Source organism: Sorex araneus, chromosome 1 (assembly GCF_027595985.1).
Source record: "Sorex araneus isolate mSorAra2 chromosome 1, mSorAra2.pri, whole genome shotgun sequence".
Classification (NCBI taxonomy): Eukaryota; Metazoa; Chordata; class Mammalia; order Eulipotyphla; family Soricidae; genus Sorex; species Sorex araneus.
In genome coordinates, this window is record NC_073302.1 from 195,260,933 (window position 1) to 195,277,510 (window position 16,578).

At 66.5% G+C, this 16,578-nt stretch overlaps 1 protein-coding gene across 3 annotated transcripts in view; it reads right to left on the reverse strand.

Annotated features, from left to right (window-relative positions):
- Window positions 1-3,210: 3,210 nt before the first annotated feature.
- Window positions 3,211-16,578, reverse strand: part of ATP11A (ATPase phospholipid transporting 11A) — a 42,046-nt gene continuing 28,678 nt past the window's right edge. For 2 of the 3 annotated variants that reach the window (XM_055147447.1, XM_055147443.1), the window contains exons 20-29: window positions 16,300-16,477; window positions 15,859-15,961; window positions 15,643-15,788; window positions 14,839-14,898; window positions 14,310-14,437; window positions 12,984-13,119; window positions 9,428-9,493; window positions 8,900-9,003; window positions 7,850-8,015; window positions 3,211-5,676 (exon numbers count right to left, since the gene is read on the reverse strand). In XM_055147447.1, the coding sequence (XP_055003422.1) occupies window positions 5,578-5,676; window positions 7,850-8,015; window positions 8,900-9,003; window positions 9,428-9,493; window positions 12,984-13,119; window positions 14,310-14,437; window positions 14,839-14,898; window positions 15,643-15,788; window positions 15,859-15,961; window positions 16,300-16,477 (1,186 nt within the window). In that variant the 3' untranslated portion in view covers window positions 3,211-5,577. Of the gene's footprint in view, window positions 5,677-6,444; window positions 6,529-7,849; window positions 8,016-8,899; window positions 9,004-9,427; window positions 9,494-12,983; window positions 13,120-14,309; window positions 14,438-14,838; window positions 14,899-15,642; window positions 15,789-15,858; window positions 15,962-16,299; window positions 16,478-16,578 lie in introns of all 3 variants that reach the window. The other variant, XM_055147453.1, reaches the window with a different exon arrangement.

The following is a 16,578-nucleotide window of genomic DNA, read 5'->3' on the forward strand; positions in this document are numbered from 1 at the left end:
TGTGACAGGCTGTGGGGGTCAGTGGACATCCGGAAGGCTGCGGGGAGGCTGCTGGCCCAGCTGCTCGGGACCCCACACACCGTGGGCTGGGGGGGGCCCAGTGCCCCAGGTCTGCCCTGCTGGGAGCTGTGGTGGAGTGCGGGCCAGGTGACCCCTGCTGTTGGGCTGGCCCAGGCCCTGCTGCCCTGGAGGAGGCCCGGGGGTGTGACCCTGCACCTCCACCGTGCGGGGGGCCCCCCCAGAGCGGCTCTCGGTGGTCAGGAAGCTGGGACAATGGCCCACACAAGAGCCCGTCCGCTCTGACGCGGTTGTTTACGTTCCAGCTCAGGCAAGAACCCACAGATGTGCCCCCTCGGGCCAGGAAGTGGCGCTTGGCTGCTTCGGGGAGCCATCGGGCCAGCGAGTCCGAGAGCATGGCCCAGCCCACAACTGTCAGCAGAGTGCGGGCCACAGGGGTCATCGGACGGGGTCCCCCCTGGACACGGGGCCCACGGACGGGGTCTTCCCCAGACACGGGGCCCACGGACGGGGTCTTCCCCAGACATGTGGGGCTCATGGACGGGGTTTCTTGCTGTTCATGGCAGCTGCCCAGGTGCTGTACATGGAGTCTGTACACCCCCCTTCGCACCCCACTCTCAGCGTCATCCCCTGAGGATCTGCTCTGGGGGCCAGTGCTCCCGTTCTTCCCTGCTGGCCAGAGGCTCTGCCCACCCCTGCCCACCCGTGACATCACTGGACACACCCTGGGGCCAGCTGGATACAGGATCGAGAGATTGAGAGGAGGAGGCCTGCGTGCAGGGGCCTGTGCGCAGACCCCGTGTGCAGGGACCCGTCTGCAGACCCCGTACGCAGACCCGTGTGCAGGGACCCGTCTGCAGACCCCGTACGCAGACCCGTGTGCAGAGACCCCTGTGCAGACCCCGGGTGCTGCTGCCGAGGCCCAGAACCGTCCCACAGGCCTTTCCCTCCAGCCGCGCATCACTCTGCCCTCTGGTGGACGGTTCTGGAGCCGCACGTTGCGCGCGCCCCCCGCTGGACTTGCAGGTGATCAGAAGCCCTGAGCGAGGCCCAGCCCCGAGCCGGCCAGCGGTGCCCAGCGCTGGGTGCAGACCCCCCAGTTCTCAGCCGAGCACGCCTGGCTTTGTCCGGCTGCCCAGCTCTGCCCAGGCCCCACAACGGCACAGCCGCTGCGGGGCCCTCTCTGGGCTGCCCCCGGGCTTGGGGCCTCTCCTCGGAGTGACCACGAGCTCCTGCTTGGGAGCTGCTGCTCGGCCACTCCGGCCACTCCGCCCCGCCGAGTCCCCCTCAGCCCCAGGCCGGCCCAGACCAGAGGGGGGCTCCCCTGTCCACTCGCCAGCAGCGGCCGCGGAGACCCTGGGGCGCAGCAGCGGGTCAGGCTTCAGCGCTCGCCCCTGGACCGCGCCCCGCCCGCTGCCTGGCCCGCCCCTCGTCCGCGTCCCCAGTGACCACGCCCACAGCCCTGCTGCCCCCCCAGCCCCCGCCCCAGCACGCTCCGCCCCGCCCCGCCCCCTAGCCAAGCCCCACCCACCTCCCTGCCCAGGCCCCGTGTCCCTGTCCCGTCCACTATCAGCCCCGCCCACACCCAACGCCCCGCCCACCTCCATCCCCGCCCACCCAACGCCCCGCCCACTGCCCCACCTGATGCTGCGGGAAGGTCCAGGTGACCCTCCCGTCTCCCCTCGGCTGTCTGCTGGAGACTCACAGAGCCGGGCCGCTCTTCAGGGCCAAATTCTGGGCACAGTGATTAACTCCTCCCCGTGCTCCTGCGGCCCTGGATGCCAGGGATAGCATCATGCTTTGAAGATTTTGATGTTTGTTCCGGGACAAAATAGATGGAAGGTGGAGTGGCCAGCAGGCAGGGGCAGACAGGCTCCAGAGAGACAGGCATGGATGGGGACAAAGCAGCAGGCACACTCGGCGGGCACCGCGTCCCGGGGCGGGTGCAGTGTCTGGAGACAGGTGCAGTGTCCTGGGGTGGGTGCAGCGTCCTGGGGCGGGTGCAGCGTCCTGGGGCGGGTGCAGCGTCCTGGGGTGGGTGCAGCGTCCCGGGGGCGGGTGCTGTGTCCTGGGGGCGGGTGCAGTGTCCTGGGGTGGGTGTAGTGTCCTGGATGCGGGTGCAGCATTGGGCGCGGGTGCAGTGTCCTGGGGCGGGTGCAGTGTCATGGGGTGGGTGCAGCGTCCTGGGGCGGGTGCAGCGTCCTGGGGTGGGTGCAGCGTCCTGGGCAGGGTGCTGTGTCCTGGGGTGGGTGCAGTGTCCTGGGGTGGGTGTAGTGTCCTGGATGCGGGTGCAGCATTGGGCGCGGGTGCAGTGTCCTGGGGCGGGTGCAGTGTCCTGGGGCGGGTGCTGTGTCCTGGGGTGGGTGCAGTGTCCCGGGGTGGGTGTAGTGTCATGGGGTAGGTGCAGCGTCCTGGGGCGGGTGCAGCGTCCTGGGGTGGGTGCAGTGTCCTGGGCAGGGTGCTGTGTCCTGGGGTGGGTGCAGTGTCCTGGGGTGGGTGTAGTGTCCTGGATGCGGGTGCAGCATTGGGCGCGGGTGCAGTGTCCTGGGGCGGGTGCAGTGTCCTGGGCAGGGTGCTGTGTCCTGGGGTGGGTGCAGTGTCCTGGGGTGGGTGTAGTGTCATGGGGTAGGTGCAGCGTCCTGGGGTGGGTGCAGTGTCCTGGGCAGGGTGCTGTGTCCTGGGGTGGGTGCAGTGTCCTGGGGTGGGTGTAGTGTACTGGGGTGGGTGCAGTGCCCGGGCACCAAGCGGCCTGTCTGAGTGGCCTGGGCAGAGGGGAAGGATCTGGGCGAGCGGGGGCAGCCTCTGGAGGGATCTGAGAGGAACTGGGGACGCCCAGGGTGAGGCCCGGGGCGGCCCCGTGCCGGGGGGGGGGGGTGTCCTGGCTCCTCCCCTCACCTGGACAGCCCACTGGGGAGCGAGGCCGGTCTGCTCCCCACACCCCACACACGGTGCACTATGGACTCCGGCATGAATTTTGGATTTTGGGCCACACCTGGCAGTGCTCAGGGATCACTTCTGATGGGATTTGGGGACCGTATGGGGTGCAGGGGATCGAACCCGGATCCGCCGCGTGCGAGGGAGATGCCGTGACCTCGTGCCACCTCTCTGGCCCCGAGAGTCCGTGCTGCACGCTGACCGAGCCCGCACAGCTGGCCCCGCTGTCCACAGACACACACTGAGGCTGGATTTAATTCATCATTTAATTCTTCAGAGCAGGTTAATGAATCATCATCAATTAAACATTATCGTTTGGAGGCTGATTTATAACCTTAATTGTGCCTACTAGCTTCAACAGTTTAGAAATAAACCCACGTGGATGGCGGCGATGGCGCCCGTGACGGGTACGGCTGTGAGGCCCCGTGCAGTGGACGGGCGCTCCGGACAGCAGGCGGACACACAGCGGTGTGACGTCAGAGTCGACAAACACATATTAAAATCTGTATATTTCGGTAAGGTAAAAATAAAGCTATATAAACTGATCTTTAGATTTTTCTGCAAAAGTAGAATCAGACTTTCATAGCACTCGCCGCGAGCCTCCATTAAAGCTTTGTTTCCCTCGAGACGACTCCGGTGTCCACCGCCTGCCCACGCTCATGCCTCTGCCCGCAGTGGCCAGCGGGGGTCCCTGCAGACAAACTGGCCGTTCCCAGGAAGCCCAGGGCCCAGGGGCGCCCGTGTCAGTGCAAACCGGGAGCTCCGTCGTTTACAGGAATCTCGGGGAACCCAGAGACCAGCCCCAGCAGGCGCCCAGGGGGGTGCTGCCTTCCCGCCGGGGGCCGCGGGAGCGGGAGGCAGTGGGGCCGGGGAGGGGGCCCCCAGGAGGGAGCGGCCAGGGCGGAGGGCGTGTGAGCACTGGGGGCAGGCGGGGGCCAGAGGCGTGGTCAGCTGCACACAGTGCGGGGGCTCCGGGCGCCCGGGGCACACTTAAGGCGAGTTAAGGCAAAAACACGAGCTGTCCTGGGGACGGATCCCCTCCTGGACGGCGGCCTGGGGAACAGCCCTCGGCTGCGACCCCCCCCACGGCACACTCCAGCCTTCTGAGGGTCCAGGCTGCCGCTCGCTCGGGACAGACGCGCCGGCTCCTCCCGGGGAAGGTGAGGTCCCCTGGCGAGGGCTCTTAAGGCTGAAGGAAGGAACCAAGCAAGCCAGGAGCGGTGGTCACGGCAACGCCCCCGGAAAGTTGCCCAGCGCTGCCCACAGCTTAACTCAGTGCCCACTTCTCATCAACTTAAAAAGTAACGCGCTTTAAAGACAGTTCAGAAATCAGGTGTGGCGTGTGGACGAATAACTCAGGTAGAAACTGCTATGAAAATACTTCAGTGTAAAGGCAACTGGAGGAGTTCTAAAAAAATACATTACACACAGTTTGTCAAAAAAATGTGCGCACAGTCTGCCCGCTGCTGCCCTCAGAGCGGCCGTGCCCGCTGCGGCCTGCGGGCTGGGGGGTGGGCGGTGGGCGAGGCCCTGGGCTGCGGCCACCTCCCGTCCTGCAAGGCCCAAGTCCTGATCTTTGGTATGCGGTGACCGACCCTCTGCCGCCCTCGCCACGGAGTGCTCCGCTCAGACATGCCAGCAGGACCCCGAGGCACCCGGCCCGGCCGAGACAGACCCCCACACCGCGCCCAGCACAGCGACACCCCCCCCCCACCCCGAGTCTGAAGCCTGAACTGAAATGTCTTCCTTAAGGACCGTTAAGGCTAGTATGTCAATAGGCTGCTTCTAAAACAGAAATCTGGGACGGAAGAGGAGCGGGCGGGTGGGCCAGCCTGGGCAGCACACTGTGCCTCAGCCCCGGTGGCCGGCCGGGAGACCCGTACCAGCCAGGACAGTCCAGCAGGGCCGGTGTGCTGTGAGGCCAGGGACACGTGTCTCAGGCCGCGAACTCCCGCCTGACCGGGGACACTCAGGCACCCCCACTCTGCCCCCGGGGGCGGGTCCTGACAGCTAAGCACAGGGCTGCAGTGGGCGGGGGCCGGGGGCCAGTCCTGGTGGTCAGCCGTGTCCACACGGGCTGACGCAGCAGGAGGGCAGTGGCCACCTCCCCCAACCCCGTGTGACCGGTGGTGCGTGCACACGGGGGCCGGGGAACGGGTCTGCGTGGCTCTTGCAGTGGCACCCTGGCAGCACCGTCCCCTGCTCAGGGCTGGCCAGGGCAGCAGGAGGAGGGGGCTCCGAGAGGGGGCCTGAACCAAGGGGCTCCGTCTGCCGGGAGCGGGGAAGGAGAATCCGCCCGGGCACGGAGCCGCCCACAGCACAGGCCCTGGACGCCCCGCAGGTGCCCGCAGGTGCCCGGCCCGCAGCGCCAGGGGACGTGAAGGGGACCGGCCCCAGGGCTGAGGGATGGACAGATGCCCGCTTCAGTGTGGCTGTGCCACCCGCCCGGTGTCCGGGGCCAGGGTCCGAATGTCCTGGGACACGAGAGTGTCCCCCACGCTGTCCAGAGGCTTTTCCTCGGGGTCGAGGGTGAGGCGTTGGGTTCCAGCTGGGGCCACGGGATGACCGCAGGACGACGGGTGGTGTCCGGGCCGAGCAGCCCGCGCAGGGCTGGAGGAGGAGCCGTTACCTGGCCGCCGGCTGGTCCCTCCGCAAGAGGTCCTTCAGCAGTGGCCTGTCGCTGCAGGGCACGGCCTCCGCCCGCACTCTCTGCCTCTCACTCGTCTGCAAGACGGGGACAGCGTGAGGTGCGAGGCGGCTGGGTGTGGGGCCCCCCTGGCCAGGCCGTCCCTGCCCTTCCTGTCGCCCTGCCTGCCTGCCCTCGAGCTGGTGTGTCTGAGGCTGCAGGTGGCGTGAGACCCCCGAGTTCTCACACAGAGGAAGAGGAGCGGAGGGAGGAGCGGAGAGAAGTGCCGGCGAGAGAGGGGAGACAAACTGCCCTGCACCCCGGGAAGGGGCCCAGCGCCCGAGTGGCGCCCCACGCACTGCCCTGCACCCCACCATCTTCGCCCACACGCGTGTGGGGGAGGCGTGCGGCCCCCTCGGTCAGCGGCCAGGCCAGCCACAGTGGGCCGTGGCACGGGGAGGGCACCTGCGTGTGCCCTGTGCGGGCTGCCTTTCCGGCTGTGGGTGGACACGTGTGCGGAGTGGGGACGGGGCACAGGTACTGGGAACGCTCGGGGCACCCGCACACCAGGACGCCGCGTCCCGCTATCCTGCTGCGGCATTTCTCACGGGGCACGAGGGACCGTGTGAGCGTCCCTGGAGGGACGGGGCTGGACAGGGCTTTGGGCAACGCCGGCCCGAGCAAAGGGAGGCCAGCTCCCCAGGCGTCTGGGTCTCGGAGTGCCCCAGGGCTGACCGCCTGCCGGGCCCGAGACTCACGGCTCAGCGAGGCCGGGGCGCGGGGCTGGGGCAGGGGCCACGGGGAGACGGGCCGGCCCGCACACGGCCAGTCCCCGGCAGGCCGGACGCGGGGGCGGGAGCCATCACCTGTGCTCAGAAAGCGAGACTGCTGGAGGTCTGGGAGAGCATAAAGACGGTGGGCTGCTCGCCAGAAAGGCACTGCTTCCGGGTCTGCGCCGGAAGGAGGCAGGAAGGAAGGAGGGAAGGAAGGAGAGAACAGGTGAGTCACGTACAGCCCCAGCCCCGAGCGCAGGTGGCTCCTCCTGGCCCGCACCCCTGCCCCCCGCCCCCCTGGTGGGCTGCGCCCATCCTGCCCTGGCCTGCTGACCAGTCCTGCCCTCGCGGGCTGAGCTGAGGGCACTTTAATCCTACTGGGGCCGGTCGGGTCAGGCGGGGGCTTCCACCTGCCTCTGCCACCACCTCTGCACGGGGGAGGGTGTCCTGAGGTCACGGGGAGGGTGTCCTGAGGACATGGGGGAGGAGTGTCCTGAGGTCATGGGGGAGGGGTGTCCTGAGGTCACGGGGAGGGGTGTCCTGAGATCACGAGGGAGGGGTGTCCTGAGGTCACGGGGGAGGAGTGTCCTGAGGTCATGGGGGAGGGGTGTCCTGAGGTCACGAGGGAGGGGTGTCCTGAGGTCACGAGGGAGGGGTGTCCTGAGGTCATGGGGGAGGGGTGTCCTGAGGTCACGGGGAGGGGTGTCCTGAGGTCATGGGGAGGGGTGTCCTGAGGTCATGGGGGAGGAGTGTCCTGAGGTCATGGGGGAGGAGTGTCCTGAGGTCATGGGGGAGGGGGTGTCCTGAGATCACGAGGGAGGGGTGTCCTGAGGTCATGGGGAGGGGTGTCCTGAGGTCACGGGGAGGGTGTCCTGAGGTCATGGGGGAGGGGTGTCCTGAGGTCATGGGGGAGGAGTGTCCTGAGGTCATGGGGGAGGGGGTGTCCTGAGATCACGAGGGAGGGGTGTCCTGAGGTCATGGGGTCGGGGTGTCCTGAGGTCACGGGGAGGGGTGTCCTGAGGTCACGGGGAGGGTGTCCTGAGGTCACGGGGAGGGGTGTCCTGAGGTCATGGGGGGGTGTCCTGAGGTCATGGGGGAGGGTGTCCTGAGGTCACAGGGAGGGGTGTCCTGAGGTCATGGGGGAGGAGTGTCCTTAGGTCATGGGGGAGGGGTGTCCTGAGGTCACGGGGAGGGGTGTCCTGAGGTCATGGGGGAGGGTGTCCTGAGGTCACGGGGAGGGGTGTCCTGAGGTCACGGAGGAGACCGTATTCCCTCTTCTTTCTTGACCTGGGTTCTAACCTTGGGGCCATGACTGGGAGTGGGGACACAGGGTTCTGTCCAGTTTCTGGGGCTCCTGGTGGAGGGACCGTGTCACATCAAACTGGTCACCCAGGAAAGGGCCTGGACCCCAGCAGTAGCCTGTCCTCAGAGAGCTCCTCTGTCCCCTCGGGGCTGGCAGTGCCCGGGCACTGTCCCTCCTCGCCCAGGCCCTGCTCACCTGCACCCGCTCCGTGGCACTGGGCCACAGCTGCCGGTACAGCACTTTCTTCAGCACGTCGGGAAGGAGGCTGACGGTGATGAGCAGGACGATGGCCAGCCAGGCAGGGCCGCTGGCCAGCATCTGGACAAACACGTGGTACATCCTTTGGTAGCTCAGGAAGGGCCTGGTGGGCAAGAAGGAGCTGGGGCTGGTCTCGGCCCTCCAGTGGGTCCCCAACAGTGCGGAGGAGACACCTCTGAAGGGAGCGGGACCCTGAGGGGACAGAAGGACAGAACCGGGGCGAGGACAGACACGCTTCCTCAGGGTCTGGGGCTCCCCAAGGAGGTGAGGGTGGCAAGCACGCTCTGGGGGACCCTGGGATATCATGGAGGACACGAGCGATCCCAGGGAGGTTCAGGGTCAGACAGCAGCGTATGATGGAGAACACAGTAGAGACCACAAGTAGACCACAGGCTCCAGGCCGTGACAAATAGCTCGTAAGGAGTCTCTCAGGGAGAGACTCGGGGAGCATTGACAGGGGAGACTCTCTCAAAGGATCCCTCACAGGGGAATCTCTCAGGGAGCCGGCCCCTCACAGGGGAGTCTCTCTCACAGAAGCTCCTCACAGAAGAGCCCCAAGGGGGAGTTTCTCTCAGGGAGTCTCTCACAGGAGAGTCTCTCTCAAAGGACCTCCTCACAGGGGAATCTCTCAGAGAGCCCCTCACAGAGGAGTCTCATTCAGGATGCCCCTCACAGGAGAGTCGCTCTCAAAGGACCCCCTCACAGGGAAGTTTCTCTCAGGGAGCCCCTCAAAGGGGAGTTTCTCTCTAGGAGCCCCTAAAAGGTTACAGAGCCCAGGTTCTCAGGGGAACCTCTCTCAGGGGAGTTCTTTCTGGGCAAGTGGCATCTGGAACCTCCCTTCTGAAGGTGCTGCTGCCTCCATGCTGGTGCTTCCGGGCCCAGCAGTGTGCTGCTCACCTGGACATGCCCAGCCACGCCCAGAGCACGGTAAAAGGGGCCTGAGCACGGCCCACTGATGGCAGCAGCTGGCTGTGGGCGGACACCTACCAGATGATCCCTCCCCAGAGCAGGGAGAAGACGATGTAGAACAGGAGAGACCCCCAGATCACAAAGTGGTTTATCCACGTCCAGTAGTGTGTGTCCAGTGCCAGCTGAGAGGTGGTCAGCAGGTGTCCGGGGCAGGCAGTGGGAAGAGAAGTAGGAAACACTCAAAGGCCCGGCCAGGAGTGTGTGCCTGGCACCCAGCCCAGCTGGGAGTGGCCCTGAGACTACAAGGGTCCCCACAGAGACAGCAGCCACCAGTGGGCCCCAGGGAGGCCCGAGGCACATCTCTGGGGTGGGGACAGTGTGGGAGGTTCTCGGTGTCACTGTCTGGGGCGCCAGCTGTGCACAGAACCTGACTTGAGAGGGCTGGATTGCTGCCGTGCGCGATCCTTCAGCCGGGCTCCTGTGGGTGCTGGCCTGGGCCTCTCCCCAATCTGCTCCCCGCAGGAGACTCCCAGGCCTGACCAGTGTGCGGGACACCTGCTCCTTGGTCTCAACGCGGGGCCCAGGACACGGCTGTGGGAGTGTTACCTTCAGTGTGACCGTGAACACCATCACGGTGAACACCAGCGTCCCGAACGTCCAGTGGCCAAACACCTGTGGAAAGACAGGCCCGAGGCACTGAGGGGGAGACCCCGGGAGCCAGGCCCGAGGCACTGAGGGGAGTCTCCGGGAGCCAGGCCCGAGGCACTGAGGGGAGTCTCCGGGAGCCAGGCCCGCGGCACTGAGGGGGAGTCCCCGGGAGCCAGGCCCGAGGCACTGAGGGGGAGACCCCGGGAGCCAGGCCCGAGGCACTGAGAGGAGTCTCCGGGAGCCAGGCCCGAGGCACTGAGGGGAGTCTCCGGGAGCCAGGCCCGAGGCACTGAGGGGAGTCTCCGGGAGCCAGGCCCGAGGTACTGAGGGGGAGACCCCGGGAGCCAGGCCCGCGGCACTGAGGGGGAGCCCCTGGGAGCCAGGCCCGAGGCACTGAGGGGGAGCCCCCGGGAGCCAGGCCCGAGGCACTGAGGGGGAGCCCCCGGGAGCCAGGCCCGAGGCACTGAGGGGAGTCACACGTGGACAAGGAAGAGTCCCGATGAGCCAGGTCTGTGACCACACGGGGACGCGACCTGGCTCCTCTGACCAGAGGGTTCCAGAAGCCATGCCGCTTTCCGGGGTAATGCTTCGCCCCCAAGACACGGGGGCCACGCTGGGGAGGAGGGCAGTGCGCCCGGGAGCCACACTGGGACCCTTGCGCCAGAGCGTCTGGGCCCGCAGCGGTGGCTGGCGCAGCTCTGGGTCGGCCTTGCTCCACCCCGGCTGGGCAGGACAGGCCCCGCAGGTCTGAGGCGGGTGAGACGCACGGATGGGCGGCTGCCAGGCGGTGTGTGTCAACTCCGGCACACGTGCCCGTGTGGCATGTCCCTACCCTCCACACACAGCAGCCCCCTCGGGCCTCGTCTGAGGCAGGGTCCAGGACTCACGATGCCCCGAGTCATAGCCCGGAGTCGCCCGGGGCTGCTCTGCCCCACTCTCCGTGGGCCGGGACGTGGGGCTCTGCCCGGGCTGCATCTTCCCCCGCCTCAGCGGGCACACCCGAGCTGTGTGGATACAGGCTGGAGCCACGGCGTCCAGGCCACTGGGCGCCCACAGACCTGAGAGGGCGCCTGCGTGGGCGCCATCCTTCAGGCAAGCGCGGGAGCCTCCTGTGATGGGGGCAGTGGGCGCCCGCAGGGCTGCGGCAGACAGGGTGCCAGCGGGAAGAGGGCAGAAAGGCACGGGGGCTCCGCTGACCGCTTGTGGGGGGCTACGCTGCTGCCATTGCTGCCCACCCTCCACCTGATGGTCTGTGCCCAGGGACCCCCGCACACACCACCTTCAATGGTGCGGCTGGCCGCCAGCTCTCAGCCCCATGGACAGCTGTGAGGGCCCAGTGGCCAGGCCAGCATGTGGGCAGCTCTCCGCTGCACCCCACTCAGCTCAGGGCAGTCCAGTGACAACGTCCCAAAACACGGGGTCGTATGCCAGGGAAGCACGGAACTAGGAAGGAGGACTCAGGTTGGCGGGGCCAGGGGAGAGGCGTCGGGAGGGGGCGTGGCTTTGAATACCAGGGTATGGACGTGTACGGCTGAGTATGACTGGCATGCAGGTATGCTGGGTATGCCTGGGTCTGGCGGGGTATGCCTGGGTATAGTGGGGTATACCAGAGTATGGCGGGGTATACCAGAGTATGGCGGGGTATACCTGGGTATGGCAGGGTATGCCTGGGTATGCCTGGGTCTGGCAGGGTATGCCTGGGTATGTCTGGGTATGCCTGGGTCTGGCGGGGTATGCCTGGGTATGGCAGGGTATGCCTGGGTCTGGCAGGGTATGCCTGGGTATGGCAGGGTATGCCTGGGTCTGGCAGGGTATGCCTGGGTATGCCTGGGTATGGCAGGGTATGCCTGGGTCTGGCAGGGTATGCCTGGGTATGCCTGGGTCTGGCAGAGTATGCCTGGGTATGCCTGGGTCTGGCAGGGTATGCCTGGGTATGTCTGGGTATGCCTGGGTCTGGCAGGGTATGCCTGGGTATGGCAGGGTATGCCTGGGTCTGGCAGGGTATGCCTGGGTATGGCAGGGTATGCCTGGGTCTGGCAGGGTATGCCTGGGTATGCCTGGGTATGGCAGGGTATGCCTGGGTCTGGCAGGGTATGCCTGGGTATGCCTGGGTATGGCAGGGTATGCCTGGGTATGCCTGGGTCTGGCAGGGTATGCCTGGGTCTGGCAGGGTATGGCGGGGTATGCCTGGGTATACCTGGGTATGGCGGGGTATGCCTGGGTATGGCAGGGTATGCCTGGGTATGCCTGGGTCTGGCAGAGTATGCCTGGGTCTGGCGGGGTATGCCTGGGTATACCTGGGTCTGGCAGGGTGTGCCTGGGTCTGGCGGGGTATGCCTGGGTATGCCTGGGTATGGCAGGGTATGCCTGGGTCTGGCAGGGTATGCCTGGGTATGGCAGGGTATGCCTGGGTCTGGCAGGGTATGCCTGGGTATGGCAGGGTATGCCTGGGTCTGGCAGGGTATGCCTGGGTATGCCTGGGTATGTCTGGGTATGCCTGGGTATGGCAGGGTCTGGCAGGGTATGCCTGGGTATGCCTGGGTCTGGCAGGGTATACCTGGGTCTGACAGGGTATGCCTGGGTCTGGCAGGGTATGCCTGGGTATGCCTGGGTATGGCGGGGTATGCCTGGGTATGGCAGGGTATGCCTGGGTATGCCTGGGTCTGGCAGGGTATGCCTGGGTATGTCTGGGTATGGCAGGGTATGCCTGGGTATGCCTGGGTCTGGCTGCATGAAGCAGCTATGGGTCAGGCAGTGCGGGCAGCAGCCCTGCCCCCAGGGCCTGGACTTCTGGGTGGAGTCTCTGGGGTTACCATGTGCAATTCGGGACCCCGTGCCCCTCCTCCTGAGACCCCATTCGCCTGCCAATGACACAAAGGGTGGCAGTGACAAGCTGGAGGCCCGGGAAATCACGGAGTGGCAGATGAGGAAGACTCTGGGAAGACGGAGAGCTTCGAGGGTGAAGAAAGGTTTGGAAAAGCTCTTGGTCGCTCTGCTAGGAACGACCTTCGAGCTGGGGAAGCCAGCGCCGACTCTCCAGCAGGAACAGCAGAAACGAGGGTCCCCGAGCAGCCCCGATGGCCTACCCCCGCCCAGCTCTGGGCTCCCCCCTCCACGCGGCAGGCAGGCCTGTGCGTGTCGGGGAGGGAAGCCCTGCACGTGACCCCCGGCACAGCACACAGGGCCAGGGGGAAATATTTCTGGGAAATATTTCCGGTTGAGCACCGCAAATGGGACACGCATGGCGGCCGTCTTACCGTCTGTGTGCTGGCGCTCAGGGTCTGAGGGGAGGGAGCGAGGGGGAAGAAAAGCAGATGCAAATAAAGCGGCTCCCGGCTCGTCCCGGGAAGAGCCCCAGTGCACTCTGGGGCTGCAGCTGCACCCAGGCACCCTGGCCCCGGGGCAGGCGCGGGCCGACACGCGCGGAGGCCCTGACCCCGGCACTGCTGTGCCCGCACAGGGCTGGGCAGCGGCACTCCCCCGGGGCCCGAGCCTGGCCGTGGCGCCCACTCACCTGCCCGTTGCTGCCCACGGTCGTGTGTTCGAAGATGAAGTAAGCACCAAAGAAGAACACCAGGGCGTCAAACACGCCCAGGAAGGTCCAGTAGATGAAGGTCCGCCAGCGCAGCAGCGCGTTCTTGGCGATGTCCCTGCAGGACACGGAGGGCTGGCTGGGCGGGGACGCACGGTGGCCTCCACACACCTCTGTGGCTGCTCAGCTCAGGGCCCCGCTCCCTCACACCCCCCCCACCACGAGACTCTACAAGGGCTGGGTCGGCCCGGGGCAGAGGCCTCACAGCATGACCGGACACACAGCGGTCACCCTGCCCACAGACACGGGTCCTCTCTCTAACCCTGGGGTCACAGAGGGCAAGGCGGTCTGATGGCCACAGTCCGAGACCCCGGGTGCAGCCCGTGCCGGTGTCCAGCATCCACACTGCAGGGCCAGGACAAGCTTCTCAGGGGACGTACGTTCACAAGCGGCTTCTGCCCCAGTGGGCAGTGGGCTGTGTATGGGCACAGGAAACACACGTGCACACACGGACACGTTACAGACACATTTGCACACAAGTGCACATGTGTACACACTCTGATGGCACATGGAGATGCACATTTATACTGCTATGGCACATGTGCACATTTATACTCCTATGGCACATGTGCACACACAAGAACACATGTGCACATGCCCTTAAGGCACACGAATGCACACGTGGACACCATGTACTCATGGGGATCCATGCACACACGAGCATGTGGGGATGTATGCACACACGAGCATGTGGGGATGTATGCACACACGAGCACGTGGGATGTGTGTGTACATATGAAAATGTGAATGTATGTGCATACCTCACGTGTGCACATGGGGACACGTGTGCACACACAAGCACATGCGGATATGTGCACACAGATGAGCACATGGAGCTATATTCACACATGAGCATGAGGGGGATATGCATGCACGCACATGAGCACGTGGGAATGTGTGCACACATGAGCATGAGGGGAATATGCGTGCATGCACACAAGCACATGGGGACATGTGTGCACACAAACACATGCAGACACACTAGCACATGTGGGGACGTGTGCACACATGAGCTTGAGGGGGTATGTGTGCACACACATGAGCACGTGGGGACGTGTGTCGTCGAGCAGGCGTGCTGTGGACGCCCTGGGTCAGGTGTCCCCCAGGGAGGGGACGAGCGCTCAGACGGCGAGTCCCCAGACACGAGGTCGCCTCTCAGCAGCCAGGCTTGGCCCTGAGGTCGCCGCGTGGCTGGGCCGAGAGCCGCGCCGTGGGACCACGCCCCGACGCCGGTGGGCGCGGCGCTACCTGTACAGGGCCGGGTCCCTCTGCAGCGTGTCGGTGCTCACGTGCTGCTCCATCAGGCTGTACAGCAGGATGGGGAGCGACGTGAAGCTGATGTTGTAGAGGGTCAGGTAGGCCGTGTCGTACAGCGTCTGCAGGGGCGGCCGCCGCTCAGCCACCGAGGCCCGCGGGCTCGCAGGCTCGCTTCGCCCGAGCTGCCTGCACCTGGTCTGGCCCCCGCCGCCGGCCCCTGCCTCCCTCCGGGCAGACCAGGGCCAGAGGGGCAGTGCCTGCCCCGCCCCTTTCTGCGTGCAGAGAGGGGACGGCCTGGACTCGGACACTCCGGGGCCCAGTCCAGCACGGGCGCTGCAGGACAGGACGGGCGCTCCCTGTCACCCACGGCCGGAGCCCAGGCTACAGCCCCGCCCACCCCCAACACCTGCCGGCCGACCCGCCCGCCCCCCCACCGGCCTGCGGCTGTGCAGTGAGAGGGTACGGGGTTCCCCGCAGCCCCCGTGGGCGAGGAGGCGGGTGGTGCGCCCGGGAGACGCACCTGCTGTGAGAAGCCGCAGAAGAACTGGTAGAGGAACTGGGGGAAGATGAAGCAGACGTTCTGCAAGGCAAGAGGCGGCAGCTCAGGGCGGGCAGCACGCCGGCACCGGGCCCTGCACGCCCTCCACGCTCAGCCACGCCGGGCACTTGGGGGACACGGGCAGGAGGGGGCAGCAAGGCGGGGGCAGCTGACGAGGGCAGAGTGGACGGACGCCGAGATGGGGCCTGCGCTTCCAGGCCTGGGAGGCAGCCAGAGTCCCCGAGGAGGACTCACTCGTCCCTGGACAAGCACCTGGCCCCCTGCAGAAGTACCAAGTCCCCTGGACAGGCACCTGGCCCCCTGTAGAAGTACCAAGTCCCCTGGACAGGCACCTGGCTCCCTGTAGAAGTACCAAGTCCCCTGGACAGGCACCTGCCCCCCTATAGAAGTACCAAGTCCCCTGGACAGGCACCTGGCCCCCTGTAGAAGTACCAAGTCCCCTGGACAGGCACCTGGCCCCCTGTAGAAGTACCAAGTCTCCTGGACAGGCACCTGGCCCCCTGTAGAAGTACCAAGTCCCCTGGACAAGCACCTGGCCCCCTGTAGAAGTACCAAGTCCCCTGGACAAGCACCTGGCCCCCTGTAGAAGTGCCAAGTCCCCTGGACAAGCACCTGGCCCCCTGTAGAAGTACCAAGTCCCCTGGACAAGCACCCAGCCCCCTCCAGTAGCCCCGAGTCCCTGCAGAAGCACTGATTTCCCATAGGCCCGACCAGCGGAGATGGGGACGGCCCACAGGGCCCTTGGGGGCGACCTGCACTGCACACCTTGTAGAAGAAGTACTGCACCAGCTCCGCGATGCGCACGTAGTACAGGTGTCCGTGCACCAGCAGCATGCGCCGCAGGTGCCTGAACTTGGGCACGGCGTAGTCGCTGTTGCGGGCGGCCTGCCGGCCCTCCTTCCCGATGACACCTGGGGGGGCAGAGCCGTTGTGCCAGGCCCGAGCCTGCCCAGAGCCCCGGGCACGGCTGGCGACACTCACCTATGCCCACGTGGGCCTCCAGGATCATGCTGACGTCGTTGGCCCCGTCGCCGATGGCCAGGGTGATTGGGTGCTCCTTGGAGAGCTTGATCAGCTTGACGATCTGCGGGGAGACCGCGGCGTCCGGCCCGGCCCGGGGCTGACCGGAAGGGGCCTCTCTCGGGGAGCAGGCGGCCGAGACAGTCCCGAGCCGGGGTGTCCACTGTGCCATCCCCGCTTGCCGTCCCACCCAGGGTGCCGAGCCCGGGCAGTTGTCAGTCTGCGGCACCCCTGGGGTCCCTGCCACGCCCCCCAGTCCCGGGAGGGGCAGTCCGGTCGCCAGAGGCGGCTGGAGCGCAGCCGAGTGCCCTGTGGGGTCAGAGGCTGAGGACGCGGGCACTGCCCTGGGAGCAGGGGGGCCTGGCCCCACGGCTGGGGGGCCCGGGAGAGCCTCCCGCCCACCTGGGCCTTCTGCAGCGGCGCCATCCGGCAGCAGAGCACGGCGCTGCAGTTGCGGCAGATGTCCAGGAAGAGCTCGCGGTAGTTCCCCGCGGAGCCACTGTCCTCCCGGGGCCGCATCACCAGGGTGAGCGCCGCCCCGTCGATGATGAGCCCGAAGTCCTGCAGGTCCGCGGAGAGCCTGTGGGGAGCCGCCGTTCACCGCCCGTCCTGCCCGCCAGCAGCTCTGGGGAGCCGGGCTGGAGCACGGGCGGCGGGGCTGGGTCAGCGGGCCCTCGCCCT